Source organism: Aquarana catesbeiana, linkage group LG09, assembly GCF_042186555.1.
Source record: "Aquarana catesbeiana isolate 2022-GZ linkage group LG09, ASM4218655v1, whole genome shotgun sequence".
In the NCBI taxonomy this organism is placed as follows: domain Eukaryota; kingdom Metazoa; phylum Chordata; class Amphibia; order Anura; family Ranidae; genus Aquarana; species Aquarana catesbeiana.
Window position 1 is genome coordinate 220,281,103 of NC_133332.1, and position 24,377 is coordinate 220,305,479.

A 24,377-nucleotide genomic window follows, 5' to 3' on the forward strand; every position below is an offset into this window, starting at 1 on the left:
CATCCTCTGCAGCCCAGGTACCACGGCGGACTGTGCGGTTTCTCACGCAGCGCTTATGCGCATATCGGCCGCCTTTGGCGGCCGCGGTGCGCCCTGGGAAATGTAGTCGGAGTGGACTCCCTACTCCCTGCACATGCGCATTGGCGCTCTCCATGTCCGCATCGCGCTGGTGACGTCACACGCCAGCGCGATGGAGGACAGCATAAAGCCGGCTTATCTGACAGTGTTCAGCTGCCAGAGCCGGAAGGTGGAACTTATCTCATGCAGTGCGAGTGACGGGTAGTTTTCTATCTTATTTACTATCAACTGGAATATTTTCCTGCATTACCAAAAAAATTCTTTTGAAGACCTGTATCCACCATCAGGATTTGTTAAAATATTTTAAAGTAGGTACCTAATAATTCTTTCTAGTGGCCATTGTTTTTTTGTTGTCTGTTTTTTGTTTTTTTGTTTTTTGGATTTCCCCCTTTTGGGTTTTGTTTTTCCTCCCCTTCCCCCCTTTTTGTTATAATGCCTAAACCTCTTTACCTTGTCATCAAAAGCTATGAATATATACACCATTTTATCTTCCATCCTACCCTACATAATAACTTTGTAAGGTCTTACACATATATATATATATATATATTCTTTCCCAGTTTTACCTTTTTACCAGTTTTACCTGTCCCCTGTGATTGCACCAAAAGTGGCCAAATCAGTTTGTTCGGTGCTAGTGGATGGTTGGCGGAGACTGACCAGAGCTGGGGCTACATAGGGGTAAGCACCCTTTCTGTGCTGTACTGGAGGGGACATTGCGCTTTTTGATTGGTTCAAATATAACATATACTTTTTGTCTGTTTTATCATTAAATATCTTCAGGTAGTTGTAATTTCTGTTTGTTTAAACTTTTGTTTTCTATTATAGAACTATATGACTGTTGGATGATATTACTTTCTCTGGCTTGCATATCCCTTGATAAAGCGACAAAGCGAAACATGTCGGGCTAGTATGCTTGCAACTGTATCATCTCCCAAAAATTAAATACACTCAAAATTTTGTTTGACCACTGTAACTGTATCAAAACTGTATTTTATGTGAATCCATGTATGGTCTATATATGTTTTTTTAACTTGAAATGTTAAATTAAAATTAGCTTTTTTAGAAAAATTCTATTTGTCTATTTGCACTGTCAAAATCCCTTTCCTCCCCCTTGCTTGCTATTTATATCTTCTCAGGGATGTGGTGCCTATTTACTTGGGTGTTTCATTCCTAATCAGAACCAACTTTTTTGCCGTTGATAAAAGGGTATTCCTTGAAATCCAGATATCTTCAGCTAGCCTCTTTATGTTGTAAATAAAGTAATCTGGGATGGCAGAGTGTAGCAAATTTGGTGAATCTTTTCTTTACCCTTGTAGTATTATAACTTCCTTCTTTTATGATCCTAAAGGGGTCATCCAATATGGCTACTGGAATCAATAATATGGACTGGGCATAGGTATCTGCTTGCTTTGTTCGTTATAACATAGGATTTAACGTCTGTGGGACTACAAGTACCACCAGCTGAACTGTGTAAATAATATTTAACAGCAGTGTCCTTAACTACAACATGGGCCATGCTCACTCACCACTCTGGAAGTCAGATGAGTTTGGCAATGATGCAGATGATGAGAAGATTCCAGCCGGAAATCTCTCTCTGTATCTTGGCTCTGGATAATGGCGTCTGCTGCGCCACGCTGCAGCCCACGGGAATCTGAATTGCAGGCGACTCTGGATGACCTGGAACACCCTCCAGTCCACTGCACTAAAGAAGCAATGCTGTCCGCAGAGATCCCTCTGGGTATAGCTGTCCGGCTCCCCGCTGTGTAGTCCACGAATCATGAACTCACTGTCACACAGACCTCCTGCTGGCAGAGTCAAAACGGTGTCCAGAGGGGCTCATCTAGACCGCGAAAGCCCCTTTTATATCCTTTCCCAGCAGTCTGTTCTGCTCACTCAGCATTCTGTTCTTTGTAGTTCAGGTCAGTCCATACTTGCCGACAGTCTCGATTTTCCTGGGACAATCCCGATTTTGGGACCCTCGTCCCGATCAGAGTTCGTTCTGATTAAATTCCTGGGATTTTGCCTTTATCCTGGGAAAATCAGAAATGTTTTAGGCGAAAACGGCCGACGGGCTACAAAAAGATGGCTGCCGCGAGGACCCTGATGCATAGAGGGGCACCGCCGCTGGGGGCCACCTGATGCAAGGAGGGGCTCCGCCACTGGGGGCCACCTGATGCAAGGAGGAGCTCCGCTGCTGGGGGCCACCTGATGCAAGGAGGAGCTCCGCCACTGGGGGCCACCTGATGCAAGGAGGGACTTCGCTGGGGCCACCTGATGGCATCTGGTGGCAGGCAACGTAGCAGGTGACGTGGCAGGTGACACGCTCAGGGCTCCCACTGATTCTGCATTATGGTGAGTTGAAATATTTCATTTTATATTACAATGTAATAATAGAAATAATACTCTTCAATCATCCTGACACCATAACAACCATGGTGCCGGGATGATTGAAGCGCTAACACCAGGTGTTTGGAGTATCTTTATCTGCTGGTTGTTAAACTCTCTATTGTCGTGTAGGATCTGGGCCTGCTGTCCCTCCATCCCTCTCTCTCCATCCTTCGTTCATCTCAGACTCTGTCCCTATATATTTTTTTTTTAATGTCGGCAACTATGTCAGTCCTGCTGGCACAGTCACTTCAGCATTCTGAACTACACATCCCATGATGCTTTGCTCTAAATCCTCACACAGGAAAAGGAAATTAACATATACAGTCCGGCAAACACTAGAGGAAGCCAACCCCACATTAACAACACAGAAAATGTCTCTAGATTATAGGCATAATAGCCGACCCTGGCTACAAAGATTTTACATAAACAAATAAAAGCTGACAATTGTAAGCACCTTTGTCAGTGTTATATGGTTTGTTGCAACCCTCTAATGCCACTTTTGCTGGACATCTTGGTCTGTTACAGCTGAGCTCAATGTAAAAAGTAAAAGTAAAAAATTGCAAACAGGCAGACGTTTTATTGGAGAAGAGACATGTAATGCCTCTTCTGCAATAAAGTTCTCTCATCTTCCTGTTTAAAATCCTCTGTGGAATATTCCCTGAGCTGTGAATACACAGCTCACTTTAAATTACAAGTACAGTGCCAGTGTATGGGGATGGCTGCACACCCATGCAATAAAAATGGCTGAAGATCGGCACCCAAAACAACCTGGGGAGAAGATGCCAGTGCGAGCAAGGAACATCACGGGTGTTGGACCATTGGAACTAAGGTAAATATTTGCATCTTTAAATCCAGTTTGAAGGAAGTTTAAAAATAAAGGACTTACTGGTTGGATCAACAAGTGAAAAAAAAAAAAAAAACTAAGGCAGCCACCACATCTAAGAATCAGTGAGCTGCAGTTTAACCACTTAGCAACCGGCCCATAGCCGAATGACGGCTACAGGGCAATTGCTTAACTCTGGGAGGGCATACAGTGACATCCTCCCAGAATCGGGCGCGCACCCGAGAACATCCGTGACTGCTGATCTCGGCTGTTTACCATGTGATCGCTCACATCGTTCGGAGCGATCACATGTAAACAAACGTCGGTTCCTCCCTCCCCTCTGTGTACCGATCGGTACAGAGGGGGAGGGATCGGATGGCAGTAGCGCTGTGGGCTGGATGTGTAGTGCCCACAGCGCTGCTCTGTGACAAATGCAGTCACATCCAGGCATCCCTCCATGCTCAACAATGCCCTGCAATACCCTGCCATACTCAGCCATACCCAGCCATGCGCAGCCATGCTCAGCCATACTCGGCCTCTGTATGTGGCCAGGATCTGGAAATCTCAAACATGTGGTATCGCCGTACTAGGAGGAGTAGAAGAATCTATTTTGGGGTGTCATTTTTGGTATGTACATACTATGTGTTAGAAATAATGTATAAATGGACAACTTTGTGTTAAAAAAAAAAAGCGTTTTAACCACTTCCCGCCTGCCGACCGTCATACGACGTCCTTGACTTTGTGCGGGGATATCTGAATGATGCCTGCAGCTACAGGCATCATTCAGATATCAGCTTTTTCAGCCGGCGATTCCCTACACCATAAGAATGATCATAGTGGCTGTTCCACTGCTTGATCGTTCTTACGGGAGGCGAGAGGGAACTCTCCCCCCCTCCCGCCGCCCTCAGGTGCTTCTACCGACTCACCGCTATGATCGAAGCCAGAATCGTTTTTTTTTTTTTTTTTATTTCAGGCTTCCCAGCCTAGAGGTGAGATGTGGGGTCTTATTGACCCCATATCTCACTGTAAAGAGGACCTGTCGTGCCATATTCCTATTACAAGGGATGTTGTTTACATTCCTTGTAATAGGAATAAAAGTGATCAAATAATTTATTTTTTGGAAAAAAAGCATCAAACTAAAATAAAGTAAAATGAACAATAAAAAAAATTAAAATTTTTTTTTTAAAGCGCCCCTGTCCCCGTGTGCTCGCATGCAGAAGCGAACTCATATGTAAGTCCCGCCCACATATGAAAACGGTGTTCAAACCACACATGTGAGGTATCGCTGCGATCGGTAGAGCGAGAGCAATAATATTGGCCCTAGACCTCCTCTGTAACTCAAAACAACCAGTAAAAAATTTTAAAGCATCGCCTATGGGGATTTTTAAGTAGCGAAGTTTGGCGCCATTCCACAAGCGTGTGCAATTTTAAAGGGTGACATATTAGGTATCTATTTACTCGCCATAACTTCATCTTTCACATTATGCAAAAACATTGGGCTAACTTTACTGTTTTGTGTTTTTTTACAGCACAAAATTGTTTTTGTTTTTTTTTTAAAAACGCGTTTGAAAAATTGCTGCGCAAATACCGTGCGAGATAAAAAGTTGCAACGACCGCCATTGTATTCTCTAGGGTCTTTGCTAAAAAAAACATATTTAATGTTTTGTGGTTCTGTGTCATTTTCTAGCAAATAAATGATGATTTTTACATGTAGGAGAGAAATGTCAGAATTGGCCTGGGTGCTCCAGAAGGCCTGAAGGTGCTCCATGCATGTTGGGCCTCTGTATGTAGCCACGCTGTGTAAAAGTCTCATACATGTGGTATCGCCATACTTGGAAGTAATAGCAGAATGTGTTTTGGGGTGTAATTTGTGGTATGCATATGCTGTGTGTGAGAAATAACCTGCTAATATGACAATTTTGTGAAAAAAAAAAATCTTGATTTTACAAAGAATTGTGGGAAAAAATGACAACTTCAAAAACTCATCATGCATCTTTCTAAATACCTTGGAATGTCTTCTTTCCAAAAAGTGGTCATTTGGGGGGTATTTGTACTTTTCTGGCATGTTAGGGTCTAAAGAAATTAGCCGTCAGTACTTCAGGTGTGATACATTTTCAGATATTGGCACCATAGCTTTTGGACTCTATAACTAGAGGTCGACCGATATATCGGACGATATTTGGCCATTTTTGATAAATCGGCATCGGCCGATTATTATCAAAATTAGGCCGATATTTAACATTAACCGCCGTTCCTTCTCCCTTCTCCACACTCAGCGCGGCACTTGATGCTTGCCAGAGCCACTGAGTGTGTGAAGCTGGCATGTAACAGAGAGGAGAGAGAGGGGGATCTGTCAGAATTGAGGTTGATGTCGGGGGTGGGTGGGACCCGGACCGGGGTGGACGGGACCCAGCCGCTATCAAACACTAGCCAATGGGATGGGATCTGGGTGGGCTGCTATGTGTATGTGGCCCCGCCCCTTTTCTTAAGCAGCCCAATCATTGGCTGCTGTTTGATAGATGCTGGGTCCCGCCCACCCCAGCCAGGTCCCACCCACCCCGACATTAATCTCAATTCTGACATCTCTCTGTTGTCAGTTTCACACACAGTTACTCGGCTTAGTGTGAAACCTGCCAGTGCCACCTGCCAGTGCCAATCAGTGCCATCTGTCAGTGCCACCTGCCACCCAGTGCCACCTACCAGTGCCTGCCAGTGCCACCGCCAATCAGTGCCACCTGCCAGTGCCAACCAGTGCCACCTCCAACCAGTGCCATGCCAAGCAGTGCCACCTGCCAGTGCCAATAGTGCCACCTACCAGTTCCAAACCAGTGCCACCTGCCAGTGCCACCTTCCAGTGCCAACCAGTGCCACCTTCCAGTGCCACTGCCAATCAGTGCCAACCAGTGCCACTGCCAATCAGTGCCACGTGCCAGCGCCACCTGCCAGTGCCAACCAGTGCCATGTCAGTTCCAAACCAGTGCCAACCAGTGCCACTGCCAATCAGTGCCACCTGCCAGTGCCATCTGCCAGTGCCACCTGCCAGTGCCATCTGTCAGTGCAAGCCAGTGCCACCTGCAAGTGCCAGTGTCGCCTGTCAGTGCCATCTGTCAGTGCCACCTGCCACCCAGTGCCACCTGCCAGTGCCACCGCCAACCAGTGCCAACCAGTGCCACTGCCAATCAGTGCCACCTGCCAGTGCCTGCCAGTGCCACCTCCAACCAGTGCCCCGCCAATCAGTGCCACCTGCCAGTGCCACGCCAATCAGTGCCACCTGCCAGTGCCAATAGTGCCAACCAGCCTACCAGTGCCAACGAGTGCCACCTTCCAGTGCCACTGCCAATTGGTGCCAACCAGTGCCACAGCCAGTCAATCAGTGCCACCTGCCAATTAGTGCCACATGCCAGCGCCACCTGCCAGTGCCACCTGCCAGTGCCAACCAGTGCCATGTCAGTTCCAAACCAGTGCCACCCTCCAGTGCTAACCAGTGCCACTGCTAATCAGTGCCACCTGCCAGTGCCAGCCAGTGCCACCTGCCAGTGCCGGCCAGTGCCACCTGCCAGTGCCAGTCAGTGCCACCTGCCTAAGCCAACCAGTGCCACAGCCAGTGCCATCTGTACTGAGGACATCAAGTGTGTGGTAGAGTGACAGGAGCAAGCAGGGAGGAGTGGAGTGGGTGAGGTCTTTTTTTTTTTTAAATCAGCCACAAAAATCGGCATCATATATCGGCCATCGGCAGCCCCAATTTCTAAATATCGGTATCGGCCAGAGAAAAACCTATATGGGATGACCTCTATCTATAACTTTCACAAAGACCAAATAATGTACACCAATTTGGGTTATTTTTACCAAAGATATGTAGCGGTATAAATTTTGGCCAAAATATATGAAGTAAAAATTACTCATTTGCAAAATTATGACTATCGCTTAAATGGATATAGTGACCTCAGAGTTTGCTTGACACAGGAAGTGATGCCAAATGACATCACTTCCTGTCTCCATGTCTAAATACAAAACACAAAATCAAGGAACAGTTTGTACATACGAATGGATTGCATGATAGCGATAGCCAGCACCTCCGAATGGCATAACGGAATGCATCCCACAGTGCACCATGCACCAAAACACTCGGTCTGTAAACCAAGCCTTGTTGTGAAATCGACCCGTGTTTATTATGTGACACGCCCTCTATGTTTATCGTGCTATATCTGACTGTTATACCGGGCTTCGCCTCTGGAGGGAGGCTTAGTTGGTTTGCAGGGCGGAAGTCACCAATCCACACCTCAGTCCCATAATGAGGCTTGGTTGTGATGGAAGCCATATAGCCACGCCTTGACTTCATAGTGAGGTTTGGCTAATAGACCTGATGCTGCAACACACAAAGTAAAGATATACAAAGAGGAAGTCACTTATCGAAGCCTCAGTTTCAAAACGAGGCATGTTTAGTTTGAGATGGCAGCCAGGCAACCATGCCTTGATTTCACAACGAGGCTTGGTTTACAGACCGAGTGTTTTGGTGAATGGCGCACTGTGGGATGCATTCCGTTATGCCATTCAGAGGTGCTGGCTATCGCTATCATGCAATCCATTCGTATGTACAAACTGTTCCTTGATTTTGTGTTTTGTATGTAGACATGGAGACAGGAAGTGATGTAATTTGGGATCACTTCCTGTGTCAAGCAAACTCTGGGGTCACTATCTCCATTTAAGCGATGTTTTCCGGGGCGTCCACAACCCAGATGACAACTGTGCAGTCGAAACGCGTTGGGTGGACCTTCCACTAACATCGCCTCATGCTTTTACATGCTGTATCAATTTCCTTCAAATGTGAGTGTTGAACTTATATTTTTAAAAAACCACCTCCTTTTTAAACGGTATCACGCTATGTCAGCCCCCTTTTTCTATTACATGATACCCTTCCTGTGACAATAAGTTTTCATGCTCCCTGAGACTCCTGGAGCCTCCAGCTAACATCTCATGACCGTCTAAGGCTGATCGACTGACGGAGTTCCAGGATCTGCTGTCGACCCATTGGGTGGTTTGAACCCAACAAGCCCTGTTGACTTGGGTGGTATATGCCCCGCCAAGTCAATATTATCTGGTAAGCCTCCTCCCTCTTTCACGGTGGTGGTGTTTGCTTTCATTTTTTCACTCCAAGGTTCCCAGGAATGCCAGGAACTTCCCACATGTGTATTGGATCACAAACCTAATTGGACTGTATTTCATCATTTCGTTCAACTTGGACATTTGTGTGTAGTGCAGTATCATAGCCAATGAGGTTCAACTGAGGCGTGATTATTGCTAATTGCTTCTCGGCCTTTTTGGTGAAGATCAAGTGTAGTATCTGTTCTTATCAGTTTCCAGGAGGTGGCGCTTGCTTCCGTCCCTGATCTATGGCGAAATAGAGATGGGATTGCGGTTGCTATGCAAAACCTGCTGGAGTGAAGGTGACCTGGAGCGGTTTGTAGCCGAAAGGGAAGCCTTCTGATGGGGATGGAGAACCACGGGGTCTGAACCAGAGGGTCGGGACCCTGGCTTTCTGGCCTGGATTGGGGCGGATCTAGCTCCAGACAGTTATTTGGGAGAGAACGCTTACTCCTGCCTTGCAAGGGGGGGAGGGAGTGGCAAGTACTTCCCCAATGTAATTAGGAGGAGTGATGGGAGCGACGGCAGAGCCTGATGGTAAAGGGCTCTTTCCGGCTTCCTGATCTCCATATCCTTCCTGTCTGTGGTGGGGTCTGCTGTGGTCTGGGCTGGAGGGTCAGGGCTTTTTCGAAAAGCCAGTGGTGAATGTGCCCCTGAAGTGGCAGTTCAGGGGTGCCGTATAGTCACGGTGTGAAAGCACTTGATTTTATGGCACCATGGTCACTTCACCACAACACACGTTTTTCGCACCTGCCTCTTGGGCCGGGCCTTTTGGCCAGGACCAGGGGAAATTTTTATGCCTGGCCGGAGGGCCGGCCATTGTATAGCACAATGGCCACTTTCACTCTCCCATTTCACTATCTTCCCCACTCTTTCTTTTACCCCTGTTTGTCACCTTTTTGTCTTTTTTTTGGCTGTCTTTGTATACACGTTTTGTCACTGTGTGGCGAGTAGGGTGTGGGTCCTCGGGCCTACTCTGAAAGTCTTGGGAGGGGGTGGACATAGGCCTTTTGGCTTGGTTCGCCCTCTCCTTTGAGGGGTCTCTCTTCGGGAGAGCCCCACTGTACTTGGGTTGGTCTGCTTCGGCAGTCCTTCCAGTTGTGGGGGTCCGCCTGGTTTCGGCCGGATGGACCCTTTGTCTGAGTACCTCAGTCCCTGTCTGGAGCCTAACGCCCCGGGGGATCAGGGTAAGGTCCTTCCCTAGTGGAGGACTCTGTACACCCGTTGCACGTTTTTGTGTTTCACTCTCTATGTGTGGGCACTTTTTTTTGGCACCAGGTGGAAGTTTTTGAGGTGTGTTTTGCACGCCACTGGCTTTTCGATAGAAAATTTGTGTGTAGTGCAGTCACTATATTAGCACATTGCTTAATATCCATTCACATCTATTATGTTAGAGTTTGTGTCATTTTGTCACATATATGTTTTAATCACATACAATTTTCCCTTTTTTTTGCAATCATTGCGCTGCACTTATTTATTTTCCCCCCTAATACTTACCTGAGCCCCATCTCTATCCAGCGATGTCCACGAGTGCCTCGGCCATCCAGGACTCTCTCTCCTGATTGGCTGAGACACAACAGGGGCACCATTGGCTAAATCAGCATGAGCCAATCAGGAGATGGGGGGGGCAGAACCGCAGCTCTGTGTCTGAATGGATACACGGAACTGTAGCTCGGCTTGGGTGTCTGCACTCAACAGGAAGGAGGGGCCAGGTGCTGCAGCCAGGGACCCAAGAAAAGGAGGATCCAGGCTGCTCTATGCAAAACCACTGCACAAGGTAGGCAAGTATAACAGGTTTGTTATTTTAATAGAAAAAAAAAAACTGAGACTTTACAATGACTTTAATGCTGCTTTAAATTTAGCTTTTAAGATATTCAAATCTGATGGATATTGAATGATAAACAATATATGGTCCACTCACCTTTTCTCCTTTTCCAGGTAGCTGTCATATCTCAACTTCAGAACTTGGACAGACTCTGAAAAGATATTTTAAATAACACAAGAAAAATATGATTGTAAGGTTAGGTTCACACCTTTCAATAGGCTGCTGTGCCTGTGTTTCATGCAGGAAAAGGGCACTTTTTTTTGGTGCAGGGAAATGTGTAGCGATGTCATTAGGAATGAATGGCAGCTCGGCACATCTGCAAAAGAGCAGCATGGTTTGGCTGCAGGAACAGGTGTGATTTACACGCTATCCTTCACCCGCAACCACCCGTACAAGTGTGAAGCTTTATTTTTTTATTGAAATAATAAACATGCCTTACCTGCTTTGTGCAATGGTTTTTGGGGGTCCCCCGCTGGCACTCAGCTCCTTCTCCCATCAATTCACTTGCTATGGGGGCACATGTGCAGACTCGAGTCAGGCTGTGTGCGCTTGCCCCCCCACTCACTCCTTACAAACTTTTATTCACAGCAGCAGGAGCCAATGGCTCCCACTGCTCTCTGAGCCTGTAAAGAGAAAGAGAGCAGCCTGCAGCTTTTGGGCACAGTGCTGGATCGAGGTAAGACTCGATGGTACATTTTTAGGGAGGGTTGGGGAGGCGAAGACTTTTGGAGGATGGCCTGGTGTCAAGAAGGGCAACAAAGAAGCCACTTTTGTCCAGGAAAAACATCAGGGACAGACTGATTCTGCAAAAGGTAAAGGGAGTGGACTGCTGAGGACTGGGGTAAAGTCATTTTCTCCTTTCCGATTCTTTGGGGCATCCGGAAAAAACCTTGTCTGGAGAAGAAAAGGTGAGCGCTACCATCAGTCCTGTGTCATACCAACAGTAAAGCATACTGAGACCATTCATGTGTGGGGTTGCTTCTCAGGCAAAATTGTGAGTGTGCCCACTCCCTTGGCTAAGAACACGAATGAATAAAGAATGGTCCAAAAACATCCTCCGAGAGTAACTTTGCCCAACCATCCAAGAACGGTTTGGTGACAAACAATACCTTTTCCAGCATGATGATCAAGTGACATCTTAGTGGCTTTGGGAACAAAACGTTGAAATTTTGGGTCCATGGCCAGGAAACTCCCCAGACCATAGACACTGAGAACTTGGTCAATCCTCAAGAGGCGGGTGAACAAAAAAACCTCCAAGCATTGATTATGCAAGAATAGGCTGCCAGTCAGGATGTGGCCCAGAAGTTGATTGACAGTATGCCAGGTCGAATTGCAGAGATCATGAAAAAGAAGGGTCAACACTGCAAATGTTGACTCTGCATAAACTTAATGTAATTAATCAATAAACGCTTTTGACACTTATGAAATGCTTGTAATTATACTTCAGTATACCATAGTAACATCTGACAAAAACACTGAAGCAGCAGACTTTGTGAAAATGTATATTTGTGTCTTTCTTCAAACTTCTGGCCAGGATTGTACTTCTCTCTGTCAATCCTTCCACCGGTTGCCAGTTACTTTAGGAATTAAATTCCAACATCTTACTCCAGTTTCTTTACCTTGCTTCTTCTCCAGCTCTTCCTGTAGATTCTGCCTCTCCGCACGTACTGAAAGATAAAAGCAAATAAGCCTTGCAAGATGTGCAGCTTTTTTTTTTTTTTACAGCCAGCAAGGTTAGAAAGCAGACTGATACCAATTTCATCTTTCACAACATCTTGGCAAAATTAGCTTCTAGGTGAAATTTGATAGAATAAAAATGATCTGACTTTCCATGTTGCTTTTCAGGCAAAGGCCTGTACCTCTTGTGTACCCTCCAAGCCACCCCCAGCAAGCAATCAGTAAATGGAGTGTCACAGGAAATGAAAGGGTTTAATAACTGTGTATGGATAGCAGAAATGTGGTTTGATGAGTGAAAGACCTGCAGCAGACTAAGTTACCCAGTTCAGCTCTGTGACAGACTCACCTGGGACAGAGGCTTTTGGTGGGGACTGCAGGCTAGCCTCTTGCCTACTGACTGTGGGCCCTGGCTTTTAAGGGAACACTACTCTTCGTGAGGTGTATGCCTGGGGACCCTTGGAGTAATGTTACTTTGGATTCAAGTCCATGTCTCCCCAAGACACACAGACTTTGGGACTCTAGGCCCGGGGTCCATGTTAAAGGCCTAGATGTCACATTTCTTTTTCCAATATTTTTATTCAGAAAATTTAACAAGTAGAAGATCAACATTTACCATCATAGTAGGAAGTAATTGTACATTTAACAAATTATGATTCGGTTACATCACAAATTATCTTATATTTATGTGAGGTTTTACAGTATCCCACAAAAGTGAGTACGCCCTTCACATTTTTGTAAATATTTTATTACATCTTTTCATGTGACAACACTGAAGAAAATTACACTTTGCTACAATGGAAAGTAGTGAGTGTACAGTTTGTAAAACAGTGTAAATTTGCTGTCCTCTCAAAATAACTCAACACACAGCCATTAATGTCTAAACCGCTGGCAACAAAAGTGAGTACGCCCCTAATGCCGTGTACACACGAGCGGACTTTGATGGACTGAACGCCAAAGGACTTTGACGGAGTTCCAAGGAAACGGACTTGCCTACACACGATCACACCAAAGTCTGACTGATTCAAACGTGATGACGTATGACCGGACTAGAATAAGGAAGTTCATAGCCAGTAGCTGCCCTAGCGTCGTTTTTGTGAAGTGGCAACGAGGGTCAGTTTATATGGCCATAGTTATGTGTGTAGTAAGACTGATTTAGAATTTCAGCTAAGAATCATATTTCTTGTATTTCATGTTGAAACTACTTATGACAGGTTGTGGTTCCTCTTTTTGTGCAAGAGCATACTGCAGAGAAACGAAAGTTTTACATAAGGTTTAAAAATATATGTTTTGCAGAACTTGTCTGGGTTAGCATGCGTAGGTTGATTTTAGGTTGATTTTTAAAAGGTTAGAATGTTTTGTATAACGGAAGTGTACCACCTGTTTGCTTGTGACACAATATGCTGAAAATTATATGTACACTGTATGAGCTGTATTTGACACACTTGACATGTAGACACTAGTCGGGTCAAGCGTGTCCACTCTTTTTGGCCAAAAAGATGGAATAAATCTCCCATACCAGAGTTCTTTGTCCAGCAACGTCATTTACCGATATTCTACCTTAAATCTGCTACTTCATTTGGTGCATTTGGCCGTGAGGGGGGAATATCGGTGTGACCTGCTGAGGCAGGTGGCACTGTTTTCCACCAGACCTACAAGGAGTGGTCCGAGAGGCCAGCCCTGTGGGCTATATCGTAGTCTCAAAAGGCACCTTCTAGAACTGTTATCTAGGAGACTGCACTGTGTCCCATTTGGTGGCCTGCTGTGGACGACCTTGGTAGCGTCAAAAGGACCTGGGAATCTGAGAAATAGATAGCTGGAGCTCCAACGGGAACTGGTGAGAGTCTTTTTACTTTTGTTTTTGGATAACAGTCAGACAGCCAGCCTCTCGATGGATCGAGAGAAGGGAAGACTGATCACCTTCCGAGAGAGACGTCCGTTCAGATGATTGTGCATCTTTCGGACGAATCCTCAGTCAGTCAGTAATTTTTGGGTGGGAGTGTCTGGTATGATTGATGTGTGTATGAGACATCACTTTGTGGTGAGGTGACAGTTGTCCTCTTCTAAGTGCGTTTCCTGGCCGGGAGACCGCACCCGGGCCACTGACCGAGGGAAGCGTTGTCTATTGTTCCTACTTATGTCGATGATTCAGACCCCTTACTGAATTCTCATCATTTACCCTACCCTCTGTGTCTGTCTTGGTGTCTTTTAGGTTACAAGAATGGGTAGGAAACATAGTGTATAATCTCCCCTACAATCCATGATCTCCAACTTTAGGAAGGGATTTTCTAAGAACTGCAATTAAAAACTTAGTCCTGAGAAATTGATAACATTGTGTGAGAAAGATTGGCCCCGCTATGGAGCGCGGTGGCCCCCACAGGGAACCTTTGACTTAGAGACCATTGACCGATTATTTGACAATATTATGTCAGACTCACAGAAACATGACCAAGACGCACCTTCCAGGAGGACTGTTCGTTCGGATGATTGTGTATCCCTCGAATAAATCCTCAGCCAGTCAGTTAGGATGAATATCTGTCCGGATGATTGTGCATCTCTCGGATAAATCCTCAGCCAGTCAGTTAGGAGGAATATCCGTCCGGATGATTGTGCATCTCGGATAAATCCTCAGCTAGTCAGTCAGGAGGAATGTTCGTCCAGATGATTGTGCATCTTTCGGACAAATCCTCAGTCAGTCAGTCAGCTAGGAGAAAACGTCCGTCTGGATGATTGTGCATCCTTTGGACAATGGGAGATAAAGACCTGCAGTGGATAGAAGCCACAAAAAGAGGAACAGTGTAGAATTATGGTTATGACAAGAGTAGTACCACTGACAAAACAAACAAAACACATATATTCTCAACCCGAAGAGACAGATCAGCCTCCCCCGTATGTAGATGAACTGATCTCAGATAGAGACAGGTCAGAGCCATGTCCAAATGTCCCATCCAGTAGACAAGGGGACTCAAGTTGTTGTCCACCTACATCAGATTCAGCAAGTTTTTCAATGCCAAATCTTAGTAAATATACTCCGAACCGTAACACTCTGGGTATAGGCAGGACAGAAATAGGGAACTCAGTAGTAGTTAATGGGCTCCCCAATCAAGTGTCCACTTCCACTCCGAGAAATCCTGATGCAAATAGCTGGACTCTTGCCCCGTCTTTCAACATACCTCTGCAAATGCACCTAAGAAAACAGGCAGTGGGGGAACATCGGACTCTAGTTTACACCCCTTTTTACCACAACAGATTTACTGAACTGGAAGATTCATAACCCTGCCTACTCTGAGAAGCCCCAAGCCATGACAGATTTGCTCTGGTCAGTAACTCAGACCCATAACCCCACTTGTTCGGACTGCCAGCAACTTTTATTGACCCTTTTTAATACTGAGCAGAGACACAGAATTAACCAAGCAGTGCAGACGTATAAAGTCAAAAGACCCTTCCTATTAGAAAGACTTTGTAGTTTTGGGGGGGCATCAAGTCCAACATCAGTTCCTGTACATGCCGGATTCCCCTATTCCCTTGCTGGGCAGAGACTTACTTGCTAAACTCAGAGCACACATATACTTCCAATCTGACGGACAGGCTATCCTAAAATTGCCCCATCCCTTTGAAGCCTGCATACTGCAAGACATCATGGGACTATGGGCAGAAGACAACCCACCAGGATTAGCCAGACACATTCCCCCAATCCTTATTGAATTAAAATCAGGAGCCACTCCAGTCAGCCTGAAACAGTACCCAGTCCCTCGAAAAGCCCTAGTAGAAATACAAAAGTACTTAAACAAATTCCTACACTATGGAATTCTAAAACCCTTTCAGTCTCCCTGGAATACACCTCTACTCCCAGTACAGAAACCCGGAACAGCTCACTGTCACCCTGTTCAAGACCTCAGAGCGGTCAATCAGGCTGTAATGACCATCCACCCAGCAGTCCTGAACCCATACAACCTATTGGGATTAATACCAGGGGAAGCCACCTATTTCACAGTTCTGGATTTGAAAGATGCCTTCTTGTGTCTCAGAGTGGCAGAACAATCCCAGCGCATTTTTGCTTTCCAGCGGGAGGACCCAGAGACTGGGGGTAAGGGACAACTGACATGGACATGTTTACCCCAGGGATTCAAAAACTCCCCTACACTATTTGGAACAGCCCTGACCCAAGACCTGAAATCCTTCAAGTCTGATCCTGAGAATAGAGTCCTCCTTCAGTATGTGGATGGCCTATTGATTGCCGCCAAAAATAGAGAGTTCCTTCAAGCTACTAATGAACTGTTACAATTACTGTGGGCGGCAGGTTATAAGGTGTCCCGGAGAAAGGTGCAGTTGTGTCAAGAGACTGTAAAGTACCTGGGATTCAGAGTATCACAAGGACAGAGACAATTGGGAGGAGGCAGGAAAGAAGTTGTTTGTCAGATTCCCACCCCGACTACCAGACGGCAAGTATGTGAATACCTGGGGGTGGCAGGATTCTGCCGAATCTGGATACCGGACTTTGCCACAAAAGCCAGACCCCTCTATGAATCCACAAAGGGGGGAGAAAAGGAACCCTTTTCAATGGGGAGAACAACAAAACAGAGCATTCCCCAGATATGGAATCTCCTCCGCCATAGGCTCAGACAATGGCCCTGCCTTTGTCCACAAGTGCCTCCAGGAATTAGCAACAGCACTTAAGATTACTTGGAAACTACACACTGCATATAGGCTCCAAAGCTCTGGAAAAGTTGAATGAATGAACCGCACGCTCAAGTCACAACTGGCTAAACTCTGTCAGGAAATCCAAATGAAATGGACCTTGATGTTGCCCGTTGCTTTACTGAGAATTCGGAGTACCCCAACAAAGAGGACAAATTTGTCCCCTTTAAAAGGTACTGTATGGTAGGCCCCCACCCATCATTAGAGGGATAAGAGGAGACTTGCATCAGATAGGAGGGGTAGTTAACCGTGAACTGATACAGAGACTTGAGGAGAGTAAGCACGACATAGGGAATTGGGTTCAAGAGAAACTTCCCATAAGCTTGTCAAACCCAGTACACCCCTTTAAACCAGGAGATACAGTGTGGGTAAAGGAGTGGAACTTAACCCCACTAGGGCCAAAATGGAGAGGTCCTTACACTGTTCTGCTATCTACCCCAACAGCCATTAAGCTGAGGTGACACCCTGGATACACCACTCCAGTGTAAAACGAGCTGCTGACCTCACAGACTCCTGGCACAGTACAGTAGATTTCCAAGATCCTTTGAGACTGAGATTGACCAGAGAAATCAGAAGGAAGAACTCCAGCCCTGCGGCCAGCACACCCCTGGAAGCTGCTGGCTCAACGCACGGCGGAAGATAAAGGACATCTACTAAGCTCTGTTCCAACCACAGCCTGGGTGCTGGTTGGTCTACGCATAAGCTGAAGCTTGAGGATATTCATCGATGTAATGTTTACTAAAATCTTTATCATGAGACTGTTGATAGCCATAGCAGTGATACTGGTCGTGCTAAAAAGGGGAGAGGGTAATTCATGTGACCCTTGTATAAAGACCACCAGAGTAGGATCCATAGCTACCAAGATGTTGTTGTGGCACTCTCATTATCAATGCAAGGGCACAGTAGCTGGTACCTGCATACATAATGGGACTACCTATTCAATGTGCTCCGTTGAAAATCAGATAACCTGTTATATCCCCACTTATGCACCCTATAAAACTTGGCTAACTGCTCGGAGCTTTAGCTCCACCGGTAAGCTGGTAAACCATATCCTGATCACCAACTCAAGTATTGCAGAGACAAGTTTTAATTATTTTCTGATTCTCCCTATAGTGTATTGAGTGCTAATGTAAGGTATCTAACATCCACCAGCTCTCGTTATGGAGGAGTGGAAGAGGACTCCAGTAGCAACCTGTGAAGCTCCGGTGAACTCCATGCCCAAGAGGGTTAAGGCAGTGCTGGAAAATAATGGTAGCCACACAAAATATTGACACTTTAGGCCATTTAGGGGTGTACTCACTTTTGTTGCCAGCAGTGTTTAGACATTAATGGCTGTGTGTTGAGTTATTTTGAGGGGACAGCAAATTTACAAGCTGTACACTCACTACTTTACATTATAGCAAAGAATTATTTCTTCAGTGTTGTCACATAAAAATTTATAATAAAATATTTACAAAAATGTGAGGGGTGTACTCACTTTTGTGAGATACTGTATGTATCATCATCCTCATTTTAGATTTATATAGTATGGTCAAACCTAAACCGAAGAAAAAAAAAAAAAAAAGAAAAACAAACACAACAACTTCTAGGTGGTGCACAGGCATACTCCAACATGCAGCATGGGGAACCGTGGGGGGAGGATCCCCATCTCCCCTTGTTACCACTACTAGATGCAACCTTCTAGTATAACTTCTTAATGGATCCAGGGGCCATAATTGGTCCATGGGCCCTTAGAAACAAATTCAAGTTGAGAGAAAAGAGAGAGAGAGAGAAAAGAGATGATAGAGAGAAGAATAAAGGATAGTGAAGGGGGGTGCACTCTGACCCTGGAAAAATGTATATAGCTGAGCGGTATTTAATCCATATTTTGTCAAACAAAGCTACCTTATCGTTTAGAATTGCCGAGAGGCACCATTATCCATGATAGTTTAGATTTTAGCAGGTGAAAAGGGATCGTAGGGGACTTCCAAGATTTGGCAATAGATATTCTTGCTGCTGCAAATATGAAGGCAATGAGTCTCTTGTTTTAATGTCGCCTCCACTGGGCGTCCCAGCAGTGCCTGTAGAGGTGATTTAGTGAGATTCACTTGGGTCAATGAATATATGAAATTGTATGTTCGTATCCAGAACCTTCGCACTTTTGGGCATGTCCACCATGTGTGGAACATGGTGCCCTCTCTGGTACATCCCCTGAAGCAATGTGGGTAGGCTCCCGGGACAAAGGCTGCTACCCTCGCTGGGACCATTTACCACTGCATCAAGACTTTATAGTTTGACTCTATCAGCGAGGTATTGATATATGACCTGGATGCACAATTGCACATTGTGTCATTTTGCTCCATTCTTCAACTTCTAAGTTGATTTCTATATCTTCCTCCCATTTTTGCATGTAAAACAATTTTAGAGAAGTCTAGGATAAAATTGTAATTGTAAAATCTTTGATATGTGGCCAGTGTGTTTGTAGAGGGTCCTGCAAAAATGTTACATTGGGGTGGATGTGGTTAGTTCAGAAGTGCGATTTAGTGTCGCTAAGAAATGAGCTATCTGGGTATAACGGTATATTTCTGAATTTGGGAGATGGTACTTTTCCTGGAGGACCCTTTCCCGCAAAGCACCTCTATGGTCACAGAGATCCGCTATTCGTAGCAGACCCTTGTTAGTCCACCAATGTACAATTATGAGGGTGAAGACCCGGGGTGAATGAAGGATTATTAAACAAACAATGGAGCTAATGGGGTGTGTGGGAATTTAAATTTATATGTGGCTAACAGTCTGTCCCATAGGTTTAGAGAGAAAGATAAAGATAGAGTCTGATGTAGTATTGTCGGTCTATCTTTCCCTTTCATCCACATTAAGTGACTAATCTCCCTATTCAGATATAGGGAGGACTCCATCGTCATCCAGAGTGGTCTGGGTTGTCGTGTGTGGAATCGAGTCAGTTGCGCTGCATGGTAGTACTTGATCAGGTCAGGCATTTCTAGGCCACCCCACAGTTTTGGTGTGTGTAACATTTGTCTATTCACCCTGGGTCTTTTATTTCCCCATATAAATTCCAACAGTTTTGCCTGAAATGTCCCTAGATCAGATCTAACTATTGCTATTGGGAGAGTCCGGAACAGATATAGAACCTTAGGTAATATGGTAATTTTAACAGAGTACAATCGACCGAACCATGAAGGGGGGGTTGTTTGACCATCTTTTGAGATCCTCTGATTATTTTTTAAACAGTGGAGGTAGTTTCATTTATATAGTGTGGGGATTAAAAAGATACCCAAGTATGTAAGGGCCTCCTTCTGCCAGCCCAAATTCAGAGCAGATATGATGATATCGATAATCCGTCTGGTCTGATCTGGGGCTTGCCTATTGGGAACGAACCCTACCTGATCTGGGTGGATGTACTTTGATAAGAACGTGTTCATGCGAGTAGCTAAGAACCTCGTCATTATTTTGAGGTCTACATTTATTAACGACATCGGGCGGTAATTGGCGCAGTCCCCATGGTCTTTGTTTGGTTTGGGTAAAACATGAATAAAGGCGTTATTTTCGTGTGGTGGTAAAAGGGAGCCCTTTCTTAATTAGTTGTAAAAAAAGAGCACATATGTGGGGTCAGAATCTCTGCGTATTTGCAATAGTAGTGGCCAGAGAATCCATCTAATGTATTTTCCTGCTTTTGTGGTGATGCTCAAATTCAGGGCCGTACGGGCTGCATCAATCTGGTCTCTAAGATCAAGATTCTGTTTGGCTTTTTGTTTGCGCATGAGGTGGAGCAGCTCCTCATTTTGTTAACTGATCGTTTTTTCTCGCACTCGTTTAACTCTGGAGGCTAATTGTATTAGTTTGCCGCGAATGGTGGCCCTATGGGCCACCCAAATCATGATTGGGGAGGAGGTCGAGGGGGGGGTCGAATTGTCCTGAAAGAAGTGTTGGAGAGCCGTTTAAACTTCTTTGGCAATAATAGGGTCATTTAGAGTGGACACGTTTAATCGCCAAGACGATGGTTGTGGTTTAGACTATAGGTTCGCTAATGTAACTTGGATTGAGGAATGGCTAGACCATGCCATAGGGGGCATTTTAGCCGACGAGATATATATATGAAAGCAGAGGGGATAATGTGAATAAGTGATCGATCCGGGAATATGTTTTGTTCATGTAAAATGTATAGTCCCTAGTGGTGGGATGGGCATCTCTCCATATAAATCGATCAAATCTTAGCTGTGTAATAGGCGTGCTATTCCCCCACTATGTTTTGGGGTGTGTTTTAGGACTGTCTTCCTAGGGTTAGATTTATCTAAGATTTGGTCTAGGTGTTGCTTTCCCCCCCAAAATTACATGTCCCATCACATGGGGCATAATCACTATTAGCATTGAGCGAAGGAAGTGTGTTCGACCTGTGTTGGGAGCGTAATAGGAGAGCAAGGTGATTACGTTTTCGTTAATTTTCCCTGTTACTATGATATAGCGGCCTTCTTTATCCATTTTAATGCTAGTGGGTGTGAAAGAAATCTTTTTAGCGATACATATAGCTACTCCCCGTTTTTTATCAGGTCCATTTGACAGAAAGACCGTATGGTATCTTGCATTTAAATATTTAGGGGCAGAAGTCTGTGAAGTGCATCTCCTGCAGTAGAAGTATGTCTGTTCCCATTTTATGGTATTGTTGAAAGGCCTTAGCCCTTCTTGTAGGGGAATTAAGGCTCTGCACATTATGTGTTAAGATGTTGTATTTTGTGGAGGATCTACTGGTCATAGTGGTTCGGTGGACTGTACTCACATTTTAGGAGCTTCAAGGAATCTGTCTGGGGACCTCTTGGCCTGTCGTGTCGGACCCGTTCCTGGAGTGGGAGTGCACCAAGGGGAACAAAGGCTCAGAAAGAAGAGAGAACAGATTTAGAAAGAGAAGACTGTACGTCTTTGGTTAAACTGTACGAAAGACATGTAAACAGTGCTATCAAAGGCAACATCTCCTGCCGCTCAACAAGCAGAACACGAGGCAGCCGACATCACTAGGGTCCTGGAGGCGATCTCATTATGCCAAGCCACATTAACCTCTAAGATAGAGGAAGTAAAGGTGGACATTTCACTGATTCGCCAGGACATGACTAAGATCCGGGAACGGGTCACGGAAACGGAGACCAGGATAAGTCACGCGGAGGACATAATTCACCCCCTACAGCACTGCCAGGAGGATATGCAGCGCCAACTCCAACAACTCGCTCAGAAACATGACGAGCTTGAGAATCGGGCCCGCAGATCTAACGTACGGTTCATTGGTTTGCCGGAGGGCTCGGAGGGCCCTGACCCAGCCACCTTTTTGGAAAAACTTCCCATCACTGCATATGGCAGAGAGGCCTTTTCTAATACATTCGTCATGCAACGTGCCCACCGAATGCCTGCCCGCCGTCCCCCTGAAGGCGCACCGCCGCGCACATTTATAGCAAAGCTACTGAACTTCAGGGATCGTGATGCCATTCTCCGTCTGGCAAGAACCAAGGGGAATATACCATTTCAATCAGGACACGTGATGGCCTTCCCGGATTTCTCTGCAGAGGTTCAAAAACAGCAGGCTCGCTTTGGAGAGATTAAATGGCGCCTAAGGGTCCATAACCTGAAGTATGAAATGTTGTTCCCGGCCCGCCTTCGGGTAGTGGGAGAGGACCGTGCACATTTTTTTGAAGACCCGACCCAGGCAGTGGCCTGGCTGGACCAACGTGATGCGGAAAGGAATCGTTCCGCCAGCTAGACTTTCAGCTCTGTGGATCATGGTGTCTGTAAGTTGCCTTATTTACTTCTCTCTCCCCGCGAACAGTGACTTCCATACTGTACTTACAAAGGGCTTCTACGCTATACATGAAACCAGCACATGTACGGGATGTTTTACCCCACACATCTGAGGTACTCAGGGTCTGCACTACCAAAAGGATTTGCCTTAGAACACTTCAATTTTGCGAGTCTGTGATGTGCATAAGCAAAACTCTTTCTTTTTTCTGTGCATGGACCCGACGGGCAGACTATATATTTTTTACCTGCTCACATCATTGCCAGACACTGCCCTTTTCAGTTCTAGTGGGATGGGAAGGGAGGTCATATGTTAATTTGAGTTGTTAATTTTTCCCTCTTTCTTTTAGTAACCAATTTGCAGATAGGTCATGTATGATTACTATATATCACGGCGGAGAAGTCGGTTAAGAATATTTATCTACCGACCTCTGCTAAGTAATGCCGTTTGTCATTTACATTGCTAATTTTAAGCCAGCGTTTGTTCGCCTTCACTGGCGGCACGTGTTCTGCTAATTAAAGTGGCACTGTGCCCCCAGTGGATGAAGGTTAAGATGGTGCGAGCTATATTCGTCTATATGAGTGGACAGATACTCTTGCATAATCGCACAGGTTTTGGGATGTATGCCCCAACCAAGTTTGGGAAGTGGAGGGCATGGAGGGGGGAGGGGAAATGTTTTTGGTTATTTATATGGTTATTATTGTATGGCACAATAGAAAGTACTGATGGATACTTTATAAGGCATAATTTGCAATTGCATGGCTGGAGGACTTCCGGATGGTGGGGGTGGTGGGCACCTGTGTTTTTGGCACACCTCAGTGACATGCGTCTCATTAAATTTAAACAACTTAAGCATGACTAGCATAAAGCTCCTAACTTGGAATGTTAGAGGAATTAGAGATAAAATCAAATGATCTGCGATTTTTGGTTGCCTTAAATCCTATCGTGCTGCCATTATTGTACTGACTGAGACGCATGTCACTGGACAACTTCAGAGTGCCCTAAAACGCCCATGGATAGGATGGTCATATCATGCCACCCATACCCCATACTCACGGGGGGTTTCTATCCTAATAGCTAAGACCACCCCATTTAGCTGTATATCAGTAAAGACTGACCCTCAGGGCAGATTTATTTTCCTGCACTGCACCATATCAGGCACACAATATCTTATATTGGCATTCTATATACCCCCACCGTACACCTCCACTTTGATTAATGAGGGCCTTCTATATATGACAAAACATCCCCTACTACCAGCCATTTGGCTTGGAGACTTTAATATGGTATTGAATCCATCCGCGGACAGGTTACAGGTAAACCGGGACGCTCAGCCCACTAGCATTACCAGACTTGGACGCACACTGACAGAATTCTCTCTCACAGATGCGTGGAGACATCAGCACCCGGGTGATAGAGCATTTTCTTGCTTCTCTGCGTCACACTCCTCCATGTCACGTATAGATATGATAATCACCTCGAACATCCTACTCCCTCTATTAACAGACTCAGGTTACCACACAAGGTCCCTCTCCGATCACGCCCCATGTTGGGCCTCTTTGACACTATCCCCGCCAACGGGGCCTAGGTTGTGGCGCCTTCATCCCTTCTGGCTGTCAGCTCTGGGAGATCAGGAAGACATACCTGGCGAGTGGCAACATTTCTTCCACACCAACAGATACACCGCCTCCATAGGAATGGTCTGGGAATCAGTCAAACTGCACGTTAGGACCCTACTGACATCACGCATAAATAGAATAAAAACCACTTCGAGCACGTTACTCCGTGAGGCGACCGAGAAACTAGACGAGATTACAAACAACTTCAATACAGACCCCACACCAGATAAGGCCTCAGCACTTAAACTCCATACCAGAATATTAGATCAATTGCACTTTGAAAGGGCTAAACAAAAATTATTCTTCACAAAACAAAGAGTTTTTGAACAAGGTGAACGGGTGGGTAAACTGTTG

General features: G+C 45.5%; 1 protein-coding gene and 1 pseudogene across 3 annotated transcripts in view; one reads left to right on the forward strand and one right to left on the reverse strand.

Annotated features, from left to right (window-relative positions):
• The window catches only part of LOC141108281 (synaptonemal complex central element protein 1-like), a 202,396-nt gene that overhangs the window by 76,450 nt on the left and 101,569 nt on the right, over window positions 1-24,377 (reverse strand). For 2 of the 3 annotated variants that reach the window (XM_073599754.1, XM_073599752.1), the window contains exon 3: window positions 11,876-11,923. In XM_073599754.1, the coding sequence (XP_073455855.1) occupies window positions 11,876-11,923 (48 nt within the window). Of the gene's footprint in view, window positions 1-10,352; window positions 10,408-11,875; window positions 11,924-24,377 lie in introns of all 3 variants that reach the window. The other variant, XM_073599753.1, reaches the window with a different exon arrangement.
• LOC141109106 (U2 spliceosomal RNA) lies at window positions 8,591-8,724 on the forward strand (annotated as a pseudogene).